This window comes from Elephantulus edwardii, unplaced genomic scaffold, assembly GCF_000299155.1.
Source record: "Elephantulus edwardii isolate Elephantulus edwardi_28Jun2011 unplaced genomic scaffold, EleEdw1.0 scaffold00012, whole genome shotgun sequence".
Lineage (NCBI taxonomy): Eukaryota > Metazoa > Chordata > Mammalia > Macroscelidea > Macroscelididae > Elephantulus > Elephantulus edwardii.
In genome coordinates this window covers 24,694,702-24,708,521 of record NW_006399762.1, presented here as the reverse complement: position 1 = coordinate 24,708,521, position 13,820 = coordinate 24,694,702, and the positions used below count along the sequence as shown (strand labels likewise).

The 13,820-nt window shown below is 36.5% G+C and overlaps 1 protein-coding gene across 1 annotated transcript in view; it reads right to left on the bottom strand.

The window, feature by feature from the left end:
* Nucleotides 1–13,820, bottom strand: part of COL25A1 (collagen, type XXV, alpha 1) — a 701,437-nt gene that overhangs the window by 353,177 nt on the left and 334,440 nt on the right. Inside the window, exons 3-4 of the mRNA XM_006881095.1 lie at nt 10,561–10,605; nt 8,267–8,274 (exon numbers count right to left, since the gene is read on the bottom strand). Coding sequence (XP_006881157.1) covers nt 8,267–8,274; nt 10,561–10,605 — 53 coding nt within the window. The remainder of the gene's footprint in view (nt 1–8,266; nt 8,275–10,560; nt 10,606–13,820) is intronic.

Here is a 13,820-nt window from a genome sequence, read left to right as displayed (position 1 = left end):
AAAAAAAAAAACTCCTTTTGATTTTGGGTGGGGTTTTTTTCTGTGCAAAGGCCATTATTAATAATAGTTTAATGAATGTTTTTCTACACTAAGATGAGACAAGAAGACAGAGGCCACATCATTACTCAAGTGATGTATGTATGCACCTCTCTCTCTGAGGGTTTCTTATTCTTTCCATTTATTGCTTAAGGAATTATTTACAGATAAAATGTCTGAGACTGGCTGTTCACCAAATCTGTTCCTGTTTCCTTCTGAGTCCACAGCTACATATTTCTATCTCCTTTGCAGTTAGGTGTGAACATGTGACTTGATTCTTGCCAAAGGAATGTGGCCAGAAGTGATCTAAACCATTTCCAGTACTGGCCCACAGAACACTCTCTGACCTTCCATTCGCTGTCTCGTCCCTCATCTGCTGGCTGCATGTCTATTCAAGGAACCAGAAGAGGCACACACTGGCAGAGGATCCATTAGCCAGATCTCTGCATGGAACACCCGTCACCATTTTTATTTCCATTTCTCCCACAATTTTTCTATTGTGGCAAACTGCTAATTTTTCAGGGCCTGTCTGTTATATAGCAAAAGTTAGCGTATCACAGATGGTATTCAGCAATAGGCCAAAAGGAAATAATAATGTTGCAAAAAAGAATATTTGCAATAATGTTGTATGTATATATTTTTTTTTCTTCTTGTTCTTTTTTCATTTTCTTATGTTATTGTCTATTTTCCACTCTGCAACCAGCTTGAGTGCCTGTAGCTTCTAAGCAAGGAGGCCAAGCAATGTTTTGAAAGCCTGGTTCACTCAGGTCTTGAACACTGTGACAGATCCACCTGGACAGGTCTGTCATAAATCCAAACCCATGCATTCTTTGTGCTTATTTAAAAAACTAAGTGGTTTAAATCAGTTTGTAGAGATTTTAAACTATCATTGTGTCACTTCTAGAATTCCGCATTTCTTCTTAACTTGGCACTGCTGTTGTTGCTAAGCATTGTCAAGTCAGAACTAATGCATAGCTGGCCTTCCAGCCAGTTTTTACACATTGTAAATCCCAGGAGTGGAAACTATCCATCTTTCTCCTATCAAGTAGCTGCTAGATTTGAACCATGTGTCTTCAGATTTGCAGCACAGCTCGTTACCACTAGATGACTAGCAGAAACCTGGTACTAGATCCACACAAATAAAATCAGAAAAAATATTGAAAAAAAGTGTCATTGATGACAGGCTCTATTAGAAACATCTCAGCCTGGTCCACACAAGTCAGAAGTAATAAAAAAGTCACTAAAAATCTGAGATATGAGTTTATGATATACATTTTCTTTTACTACCTTTATTTCATGAAACAAAATCCTACAAAGAACTATCTTCCTGTGACGCTGCTGTTGTTAAGTACCATCAAGTCAGAACCAACCCAAAGCTGATGCTCCAGCAGGTTTTCAGAAGCAGTAAATTGCACAGGAGGAGACTGTCCATCTTTCGCTCATGGAGCAGCTGGTGGATTTGAACTTGGTGCATTTGAGTTGGCAGAAGAACTCCTGACCACTAAGCCACCAGTACTTCCTCTTTCTATGGTAGTCTATGGCAAGTCTATTATAAACTTGTTCCTACACAGTCTTTAAAGCAAAATTATTCTGTGTTTTTGTTGTCATGTGACATTGAGTTGCCTGTGACCCATAATAACCCTAACTAGAGAAGGTCTGAACCCTGCCCTGTCCTCAGCCAGTCTCACTAATTCTGACACACCAACCCCCATTGTCTCAGTTACTGTATCAACCCATCTCCTGCACTGTCCCTCCACCCTTCCAAGCATGATGTTCTTCTCCAAGGACTGGTCTCTCCTGGCCGTGTGCCCAAAGGATGTGAGAAGGAGCTTCAAAATCCAAGCCTCAAAAGAAAAACTTGTTTTCATCTTCTCCAAGACAGAACTGTTGGCTTTTTAAATGCGCTCTTTGTTATGAGTTCTGTGTTTTAGTTTATCTACCATTCTGGTGTTTTATAACAGGAGAGAATGGATTTGTTGCCTCTTTCAACAATACTTTCTTCTAATAGAAAAAGTAGCAGGCACTCCACCTTTAAAATGACACTATCTTAAATTAAAGAAGAAATTAAAATACTTTCATAATTAAGTATGGTTGTAACAAAGTAATTAAAGAAAATCTTTCATTCAGAAAGATTCCTGTACTCAACAGCCAAATCTTGTATATCTACATAACCTATTTCCGTGACATGAGAATCTAATAATTTGTAAGTGTATTTTTAGTAAGTAGCAATATCAAGGAACATATACAAGATATAAGAGCTACAAAAAAACTATAAAACATGTATATGGTTAGTATTAAATCATGTGTGATAGAAGACATGGTAAGATATAACAAAAAATACTGAAAAAAGGTTTGTTGTTAATTGCTATCAAGTATATTACAAGTCATAGCGACCCTACGAACAGCCAACCAGAACCCTGCCCTATTCCTGAATCACCCTTATCATCTCTGACACACTAGAGCCATTGCTGAAGTTATCATGTCAATCCATGTTGTTGGGGGTCTTCCTCTCCTTCGCTGATTCTCCATCTTACCCAGCATGATGTCCCTTTCCAAAGAAGAGCCTCACCTAGCTACACATCCAAAGCATGAAAGAGGAAGCTTTGTCATCCTTGCCCCCAAGGAGCACTATGGCTGCACTTTTTCTGAGACATATCTCTTTGTTCTTTTGGCAGTTCTTGGTATATTCAGTGCTCTTCTCCAACACCACCACTCAAAGGCATCAATTCTTCTTCTGTCAACTTTAACCATTGACCAGCTCTTGGAAGCATAACAGGTAACTGAGGAGACTGTGGCCTGAATCAGGTACACCATGGTCTTCAAATTGACATTCAGCCTTTTGGAGAGATCCCTGACAGCAGTCTTGCCCAATGCAATATATCTCCTGATTTCTTGTCAGCTGGTACAAAAGGTGTTGATTGTTGATCCAAAGAAAGTGAAATCATTGACAGCTTGAATCTTTCCTCTAGCATAATACTGACTGTCCTGTGAAGGTAGCATTTAAACCTCACCAGCTTGAGAAACATCTTAAAGAAATATGAAAGAGGAAAGTGGAGATGAACGGACTTCAAATTCTAGCTCTGTTTCATGCTTGTTTAAAAACACTGGGAAAAAGATCTTCCTTATCCATTCCTCAGTTGCCTCTACCATATAATAAATATCTGGTTCACAAGATTGGTATGAAAATGAATTAATATGCAGAGTGAGAGTCAATTGATAAGTACTATAAATAGTAGTCACCAGCATATGTGGAAAATATTTGCTAGTCAAATAAAGTCTTTTATTTTTTTCAACATGAAACAAAGATATCAGAATTTTTCATTGAAAAATTGTACAGAGATTTCTATTTCTAATTCATCTACCACATTGGCGGAAACAGCACTGTAAGCTTAGCTTGACTAAGTCTGCTTCATTCATCTGTCAACAGGAATCTAGGGTTCAAACTGAGCTGACAATTGTTGAAGGTGGATGGAACAGAACAGGCTGTGCAACAGCATCGCATTTCACACCTCCGAGGGTTCTACACTCCCAACAATAACATCATATCTCCGGCAGTCAAGCATAATTATAAGGCTGGATAGATTAACACAAATGAAAAAGCCAGTTAAAATAGATTTCTTGACTCTCTCCTAGGTATCATTATAGAACTGGCTGGATTCTGTGACCTGTAAATATTAGAATGACATTTCCTTTCAAAGCAAAAGGACAGAGAGATGGTGCCCCACAATAACCCTGAAAAAAGGCCAAATTCAGGTTTCAAGTTGACTACATTTCATACAGAAACCATCCTGTATAATTTTATCACACTCTTTGCTCCTTACTGGAACATAAATGCCTTTATTTTCTAAATATCCAAACCCAGAAGTCACATTCTCATGTACTCTGCAATCAGGTTAACACACTGGTGAAGTAAATAATTCTAGCCTTTGTGATACTCAAGCTGGGCACTCAAAATACTTACATGGAATCTTTTGCGGCAACATTTTAATGTTATTGTTAGGAGAAAGAAAAATTTTTAAAAATCTAATAGTAAAAAATTAATGAAATTCACGATCTAAAAAAAGTTGTATTCAAAATTTTGTAGCTGATATTCCTTTGGAAGAAATATCTTTTTGTCAAAATGGTTAAAATTGAATAATAAACCTGACCAGCTTCCTAAAGAGTAAATTGATATATGGAGCCTGATTCTAGTCACACTTAAAGTTTTAAATTATAAATGATCTCAATATGCAAGAATATAGAAACTGCCAAAAAGAAACACGTAACCACACATGAATGTATCCAACTTTTCTAAATCTATATTAAATTAATATATAAATGTAAATGTCCTTAAACTGGGCTTTTTCATTATACATGGATTTAAAAAATTTGTCTTAAGAGCATTACCTCAGAAGAGTAATGAAAAAGCCACTGTCAATGACAATGAGGTCCACCATTGAATCTCGAGCAAACCAGTTTTTTATTTGACTATTTTAAAATGCGCCCTAGGGAGCTCTGGTAGCCTGGTGTTAAGGAGTTGAGCTAGCAATACAAAGGTACACAGTTTAAGTCCACCATTTGTGCCATGGGAGAAAGGAAATCTCATCTCTTGTGACTAGCTGTCTCTGAAAATCAAGGTCAACTATGAATCAGTTCAGATTTTACATACATAACAATAACACATATTGGGAAAGTCTGTTGTTAGAGACCTCTCCAAAGTTCTGAAGAGCAATGATGTCAGTCTGGAGACTAAGGTGTGCCTGATACAAGTCATGGTCTTTGAAATCACATGCTATGCTCTAGAGAGCTGGACAATGACTAGGGATGATAGAAGGAAAATTGTTGCTTGAGAAGATTCTTGAATTTACCTTGGACTGCTAAGAAAACAAACAGGTTCACTCTGAAAACAGTTAAACCAGGCTGCTCCTCAGAGGCAAGGATTCTGAAGCTTCATCTGACATACTTTAGATATATTGCAAGGAGGGAACAGTCCTTGGAGAGGGATGTCATGCTTGGGAGGGTGGAGGAACTGTGCAGGAGAGGAAGACCCTCGATGAAAAAGATTGATTCAGTGACTGGAGTAATGGGGGTAGGTGTGTCAGGAACAATAATATTGGCACAGGATAGACAGAGCTTAGGGCTGTTGTATAGTGCCACTATGAGTAGCAGGTAACTCAACAGCACATAACAATAACAATAACAATAACAATAACAATAACAATAACAATAACAATAACAATAACAATAACACAACAATATGTGTGCCCTAATGCTGCTTTCTCCAGTACTGAAGTACATTCCATACCTAAGTGGAAGTATATAATGCAAAATACACTTCAGGATACCTGGTTGCACCTTGCAATTTCTCTGTATATGTGAAACCACAGCATTACAGAAGCTCAGGGCTACAAGGAAGTTCTTGGGATACATTTGGTATAGGATCTTGGTCAAAGAATAGTTACCAGAAGGAAGACTGTTTAGCTGTTTAGACTGAATTTGTGCTTTTCATTTAGTCTAAAGAACAGAAGCAATAGCACCTCTAGTTAAAACAGAAACATAGATTATACACATATTTTAATTTGTAGAAATAATAAAATTTTCATTAAAATGATGAAGCTTTGCCTCACATACTTTGGACATGTTGTTAGGAGTTATTTGGAATAGAACATGATGTTGGGATGGGTAGAGAGTTGGTGAGGAGTAGGAAGACCCTCAACCAGGTGGATTGATATGGTGACTACTGCAATGGGCTGTTATATGTCAAGAAGTATGAGGATTGTGCAGGATAGAACAAGGTTCAGATCTTTTGTTCATAGGGTTGCTATGAGTTGTGCTTGACTTGACGGCATCTAACAAAAACAACTAATATAAAATTGCTGAAGAAGTTCTAATTTATGGAGGGAAAGGTAGAGGGGAAAATATGTACCAAATACAAGATACACACAAAATTAGAACTGGTAAGAAGTTGCACTTCCAACTCAAAGGCATGCAATTAGAATCCAGGCTGCTGTGAGGAAAACAGATGGGCAATCCCCTCCCATACAATTTATAGCTTCTTAAAACCCATTGGAGGGTCAGCTATGATTTGGTTCTAACCCATAATAATAATGACAACAAAATTAAAAAAAGGAAGCATATGATTGGGAGAAAGTTGTCAGATGTATAATATATTGTTGATAAATCGTGTACTCATAATGTCACTCTTCATTAATTTATATTCAAATGCAAGGATAAATGGGAAAATTGCTATAATGCCATTTAGAGTAAAATTTGATGGCAGATAGTATCTTGCAAATAATATGAGAGTATTGACATTAAAGGCTCAAAAGTTCTTTATAAGGGCAGTCTCAGCTCCCAGCTGGAAACAAAGGAGGATACTTCAATGATTTAGGTCCCCCCAGAAGAGCTGTGGGTGAGCATTAACATTACTGGTAAGTACATTCGTTTTCTCCTGGACACAAGAGCCTACTATTTGGTCCTAAAAGCCTTCTGAGGTCCCAACTCTTCTCACTATTTCTTAGTTGTTGGAATTGACGGAAAACCTCATAAGCAGTTCCTTACTTCACCTCTGCCTTGCATGCGGACTTCCAAGTTGTAAAACAACCCAGTGGTAGATGGAATTTGCTCCAGGACTTAAGAACAATAAATGACATAGTTGAGCCTTTATATCTTGTGGTTCCTAACCTTTGTACTATAATAGACAAAGTGCTAGTCAATAGGCCTTTTATTGTAAGAACTACCTTCCCTCTTTAACTTGATTTGTGCCACTATTAGAGCCTCTACTTGGAATATTATTGCTTTTTAATTTTTGACTCATGTACTTTTAACTTGTTAGTTAAATTTGTGTCTTCTAGGCTGCAACACTTCTATGATACATCTTCAAGGATATGAACATCTAAATTCCAAAATCAATCTCCATAGTAGTCTATGTGTTGTACTGTCAACCCAAAGGGACAGGGTTCGAATCTACCAGCTGCTTCATGGGAGAAAGAGGAGTAATCTTGATTTACTGTCTCTGAAAACTCATTGGAAGGTCAACTGTGAGTTGGTTCTGACTCAAGAGTGCATAACAACGGCAATAATAAAATATCTTTTAAAAAAAAGGATCCTTGAACACCTCTATTCCATCTGTAATCTCTCTTCCTTCCTCTGGGTAGTAATAGTTTGTTTCCACTTTTAAAGAAAGAAGCTTAAGCATGAAGACAAAGAGTAAAGGCTCCTAGACATGGAGCATGCCATCTGCCTAGCATTATGCAGGATCTAAAAGTCAGCTACAGAAGGAAAGTCATTTCTAACATGATTTATGTCCCATCCTCAAATGTGGCAGGAAGACTGCTATAGATATTTGGAAGCCAATGTTTCCTCTGAATAAAGTGAGTAAGTATATGCTAAGCCCCTCTCCCTGGACCATATTTGGCCTGCTAGATAAGTTACCATTGTGGAGTCTGTGAACCCTGGAGCAAGCCGGCCATTTGGGATGAGAAAATATCTCAAGGCCAATGATCATTGCTACCGTAAATGCACAGTGCACAGTATAAACACTGGGGTCAGACAACAGATATTCAGGATATTACTCAAAAACACATCAAGCTCCAAGCTGACAAGATAATCTGTTCCTGTGAGCACAAAGCAGACTGGAATGCTGCCACTATGACCTACCCAAGGAGAGAAAAAAGAAAGTGAAACTCTCCAAGGGCTCCATCTCTTACTCTTTATGCAGGCAAAGCTCCAACAGACTTCAAAGGCAATGCTGGGGGGTGGGGGTTGTGCAGGACCAAGCCCACAGGGGATATTACTTCCATGATCATGTTGCCATCTACATTTGGTGGAAGGGCAAATGCAAATATTTCAGATACAAATTCAAACAAATGGGGAAAAAAGAGGTGTGAAATAGCTGAGAGATTTGCTTAGAGATTTTGCTTGCAAAAGAAACCTCAGAATTCCAGGAAAAGCATTTAAAATCAAGAGTTTCATAACTTATTCCTCAGAATATCCCAAGAGAGTAATTGGTCCATAATCATATTAAAAAAGAGGAGGATTTTTTTTTAATTGGCACACAGCATTTTATCACAATAGTGTACTAAAAAAAATTTTTCCCAAGTCATCTTAAAGCTCCTCCTTTTAGTAACTGTTAAAAGTTCAGTGATATTTCTCTAACTGAAACATAGCTATACTTTGATATTTCAATAAAGTTTTAATGTACATCATCCTTATTAATGTAAAGGGCTAAAAATGCAGCAAATATACTTACAGGAGGACCTACGGTGAGTATGAGGGTGAAGAAAGGAAAGAAAGAAGAGAGAAGAATTAGTAAATATGCAAAATACAGTATTAAATAAAATAATTAAATCAACATACTCATCAGTATAATACAAGGGGCATGGAAGTAATTTTGAAGTTTTCTAATTGATATACTTAACAACAGAGATTATTTTTTTCAGTAACTTATGATAGACTAATTACAGATAATTGATATATCATTTCTTGAGATTTTTCAGATAGCTATATAAAAATTGAGGTGGGGGTACTCCTCAATTTTTGTTTTCAGAATATTAATGATTAAAAATATTGTCAATATATCAAAGACTAGTTCCAAAGTTTATATAGGTTTCTTTGAAACTACATATTCTTATCAAAGCATAAGCAAAGTATAGGAGGATTACAAGTCTTTATACATGAAGTGGCCAATAATTATAAATGGGAGTTACCAGTAGCCATGTAGTTTAGCATGGATTTTTATACATTTTTTTTAATCAAATTTCACATACTGCCTCATGAAACTCTATGAACTTTGATAAATGTCGATAGTTACAGAGGGACTTCAGGATTTCTATCCATAGGGTTGCTAGGAGTCATGCTTGACTCAAAGGCAATCAACAACAACAACAATAACACATCATCTTCTCCATTATCCACTATATTTTTTATACAAAGTACAATTTATATGAGTCCCTGAGTCCACTAGTGTTATATAATTTCTTTATCCTCAAAAAAATTTATCAACTACTTCTATTATAAAAATTCACCTTTCATGAGGTTATACCTGTTTCTACTTACTTAGATTCAAAACATTTCAAGTATAACTTTTGAGAATACTCTGAAAGGAAAGAAGCTACTACTCTGCACAAGAAATTTTATAACCCTTTTTATTTGACTCTTTAAAAAAAAATAGGAGGAAAGTACATAGATCATCAAAATGTGACTTGCTATTCCTGATAGGTAATGTGTCTATCATTTCAATATTTAGCAATGAGTTGCTTTTAATATTTATATTATTAGAAAATATAAAAGAGAACATTTCTCAGCACTCTGGAATGAAACATCCTTTTACTCATAGTAGCCATTGTTGTAGGTGCCAGCTAGTCCATTTTACTGATTGCAACCCCACATGATAGAGTAAAACTCTCCATACAATACTTGGCTGCAATCTTTATGGAAATAGATCAGGGCTTTATCTCATGGAGGTGCTGAGTTAGTTCAAATCAGCAATCTTTCCATCGGTAACCCTGCATTCAATTACTGCATCACTAAGTTTCCTCTGTATTTTATTTACTTTCTTTCATAGCTTGTAAGGGAGGATATTTTTGTAAATCACATGAGAGATTGTCCATCTGTCTCCCATGGAGCAACTGGTGGATTTGAACTGTTGCCTTCAAGATTGTAACACAGCTTCTTTTCGTAGGCCACCAGACCTTCTGATAAGACATCACATGGTTCTTTATAGTTTTAGTATTGCGGATCTCATAAAAGAAAACAATTGTTTAACTCACTTATTTGCATATGTTGGTTGCAAAATTTCATTCCTTTGTTTGTTTGCTTGCTTACTTTTTGCTTTACTTTGATACAGGGATTTGACCTGAGAGCAAGACTCCACCGAGATGGGAGTTAGAACAATTGGTTTGACTTCAAATTTTGCTAACAAAAGCTGAGCGGTTTTGGCTGACACACCTGGCTGCTCTAAGCTTCCACTGGATTCTTAACTACAAAATGAAAGTACTGGATTGACTGCTAACACTTCTGTCATCACTACAATTTTATAGTTATACCAGGGGAATAAAAATTCCTCAATTTTGGAAGAAAAAAATTGGGAGTAAAAGCATGACAAAATTGTGCTAGTTGGACAAAATAATAATATAGCTTTCCAAGACAAGCATTTTGATGACCTAAGGCAAATGTTTTTGCAAAGACCCTGCAGACATTCATTGATCACTATGGAGGTGGAAGCACGGGTGTAGCTGCCACACTGTGTGGAGATTAGAAAGCCTCCACTGTGCACAGGAAGGACAGACTTGACTTGCCACTGAATATAAGCCAATATTGGATCATGAATTGACAACACTTTATAAACATTTGATACTTTGCCAAAAAAAAATTCTTTTCAGGGTCTAGCAGAGAAGATTTAAACACATGTGTATGTATGTACATACACATACATATGAAAAGAGTATATGAGACCCCACAATACATTACAATACAATAATTAATGAAGAATAACAGATGTGGGAACCCAACCAGAACATAAATGTATGATACAGAGAGACTTACCAGATTCTCCTCTTCGGCCCCTCTTACCTCGTTTCCCTGGAGGGCCTAAAAACAAAGAATAAATTTTTTTAGGGTAGTTTAACCTATTTTCCATTATTTCAAAATGATTAGTAAATAATCTATAGATATTTTATCACTGTTTTTAAGTTATTATTCAAGAAACCCTCTTAGTATTTGATAAGACTACATTGTCTGTGGTATTTAAGTATAACTTTTAAACTTCATTTGTTTAAAAAGCTGCTGTGAATGTTTCATCAGCTAGTATAACATAAAAGCAATGAAAGAGAATTTTTGTTTATACTGCTAGGATATTATCAACACAGTTTTGCTAAGCAAGGGGTGATATTGAGACATGTTTCTTAGATAAACATCTCTGAAGGTTTTCTCATAGTAATAATGAAAAGAATTAAATACAATCCAAAATATGCATATTAATATGGATAAGACTGTGAAGACTAGGGATTCCAGAACACTTAATTGTGCTCATGTGGAACCTATACATAAGGCAAGATGTTGTTGTTCAAACAAAACAAAGGGGAAACTACGAGGAGTAAAAGGAGGGAAGGTGTGTGTCAGAGTGTATCTTTTTTTATCATTATTATTCAATTTGTATGCCAAGAAAATATCTGAGAAGCTGGACTATATGAATAAGAATGTGGCATTAGGATTGAAAGAAGATTCTAAGCAGCCTGCGATATGTAGATGACACAATCTTATTTCTGCTGAAACCAAAGAGGACATCAAGGACTTACTGGTTAAATATCAAAGACTACAGATCAAAGATTTCATTATAGATCACACCTTTACATAAAGAAAACAAAAATCCTCACAATAAGATCTCTAAGCAGCATCATGATAAACAGAAGATGTTGAAGTTGTCAAGGATTTCATCTTACTTGAATTCACAATACAAGAATTCTCTTAAAAGATGAAATCAAGATCTCAAATGATATATTGCATTGGCAAATCTACTGTAAAAGATCTCTTAAAAGTATTGAAAAGCATAGATGTCACTTTGACGATTGAGGCATGTCGACCCAAGCTGTACTATTTTCAATTGCTTCATATACACACAAAATTAATAAGGAAGACTAAACAAAAATTGATGTCTTTGAATTGTGGAGTTAAAGAATACTGGCTGTACCATGGACAACCAATAAAAAGAATAAAATCGTTACCTTGGGGGAGAGGAGGTAGAGGTAGTAGAATGTACAATGAATGAATGAATAAAAATCTAACTTTTGTATACTCTTGTTAAAATCATAATTAAAACAAAAAAAATTATTTTTTTTAAAAGAAAAAGCATGATCACAGCCAGAATGCTCGTCAGCATCAAGGCAGGTAAGATCTTATCTATTGTAGTCTGGACTTCTCAGAAAAGGCCGTTCCCTGGAGAGGAACATCACATGTCGAAAGGAAAGAGTTAGCAAAAAAGAGAAAGGTTCCCCAAAAAGATTCATTCACACAGTGGTGGCAACAATGGGTAAGGATGGTGAAGACGTTTCACTACATGTCAGAAAAAAAACCCCAACAGTTCTTAAAAACAACAGGGATTCTCTTCAATCAGAAACATTATATCATCTTGAAAGTGTTTAATTGTTGGTGCTGTTGTTACTATGTGCTGTCAAGAAGGAATTAACTCATAGATGACCCTCCAGTGGGTCTTCAGAGGCTGTAAATCAAATGCGAGGAGATTACCTATTTTTCTCCCATGCAGCCTTTGGCTTAGCAGCCCAACTACTCATCACTAAATGTAAGAAAATGAATTGTTATAAATATTTCTATCATTTTTGTTGGTGTGTGCAGTTGATTCAGAACTGACAAATAGCTGACCCACAGCAGGTTTTCAGAGGCAGTTAATTGAGTGGGAGGAGACTGTCCATCCTTCTCCCGCAGAGCAGCTGTCAGATTAGAACCATGTGTCTATGGGATTCTAGCACAGTTTCTTGCCACTGAGTCACCAGAGCTCCCTTTCTATTAAACATAAAATTTAATATGGTGGAATTTAATAAGAATTACATGACTTTAAATTGCAACCTTTTTTGCAGGGAAGTGTTTAGATAGGTCTCAAAATCTTACGTAGGCCATGAGGAAAAATCAACTCAAGGTAAATTAACAATAACAAAGCTAATTATTGTCATTCAAGAAATATTTAGCTAATATGATGATTCCCTATAAAAGTGTAGAGGAAAATAACAGCAATAAGCAGCAACTTGCATGTGAAGACCACCAAAACAGTATTTATCAAATTCAGCCCAAGATTCTAGGCACTCATGGCTTTCAAGTCATTATTCGCAATTATATAATTTCTGTCCTCATTTCCTTGAGTAGGAATAACTCCCACTGAATTATAGTTCAGGAAAGTAGATGAGAATAATTAGCCCACAATGAAAAAGAGAAGGCTCATATTCTTTGCCAAGAAAGGACGCGGGGGGCCTGGGGGAGAGAAGCCAAGGAAAAGAGAGAACTGCTTGGTTTTTAAGAATGAACTGTGACGTAGAACTGATACCTTCCAAATTCCAGAAAGTTCAAGATACAGGCAGAAGAGGCCTTAGTATCCAGGGGACTCTCACGGTGATCCTGAACCCCTGTCCTCCACGGGGGAGCACCAACATGAGAAACTAAAACATTAGTGGGCCAGTTAGTTTCGCCCACCTCCTGAACACAAACTAACTCTGGCCATCTGTGTTTTACAAAAGGTTAAAAATATTCATGAAAAAATCATCTGAAAATATTTGGGGAAGCATTTTAGTAGCAGGCTCCAAAACTGTGAGTAGAAATTTTAGGTTTCTTTCTCAATTCTGGAGTAAAGGGAAATTTTCATCATCGTCAAGCATTTGTGGCCAGATTAAGAGCAAAATTTATCATTATCATATAAAGGATAATTATAAATAGATCCCTTTAATATTAAAAATAAACTCAGTGTGACCATAATGATCATCTCTGAGTTATCTTGTAGGTAAGAGTAGAACCACCCAATAGGGATTTCGAAGATTATAAATTTTTACATTTCTTGCATGGAGTGGCTGGCAAGTTTTATCTGCTATCCTTTTCATTAGCGTCCAAGCACTTGCCTAAGGGATCAATTGGAACTCTAACAGAAAAATCAATGACTTATTCATTGCAAATACATTTTATAAGAGACACAAACGCAGGTTATACACATGGACTTCACCTGATGGTGGGCATAGGAATCAGATCGACTGCATCTGTGGAAGGAACCGCTGGAGAAGCTCAATATCAGCTGTGAAAACTAGGCC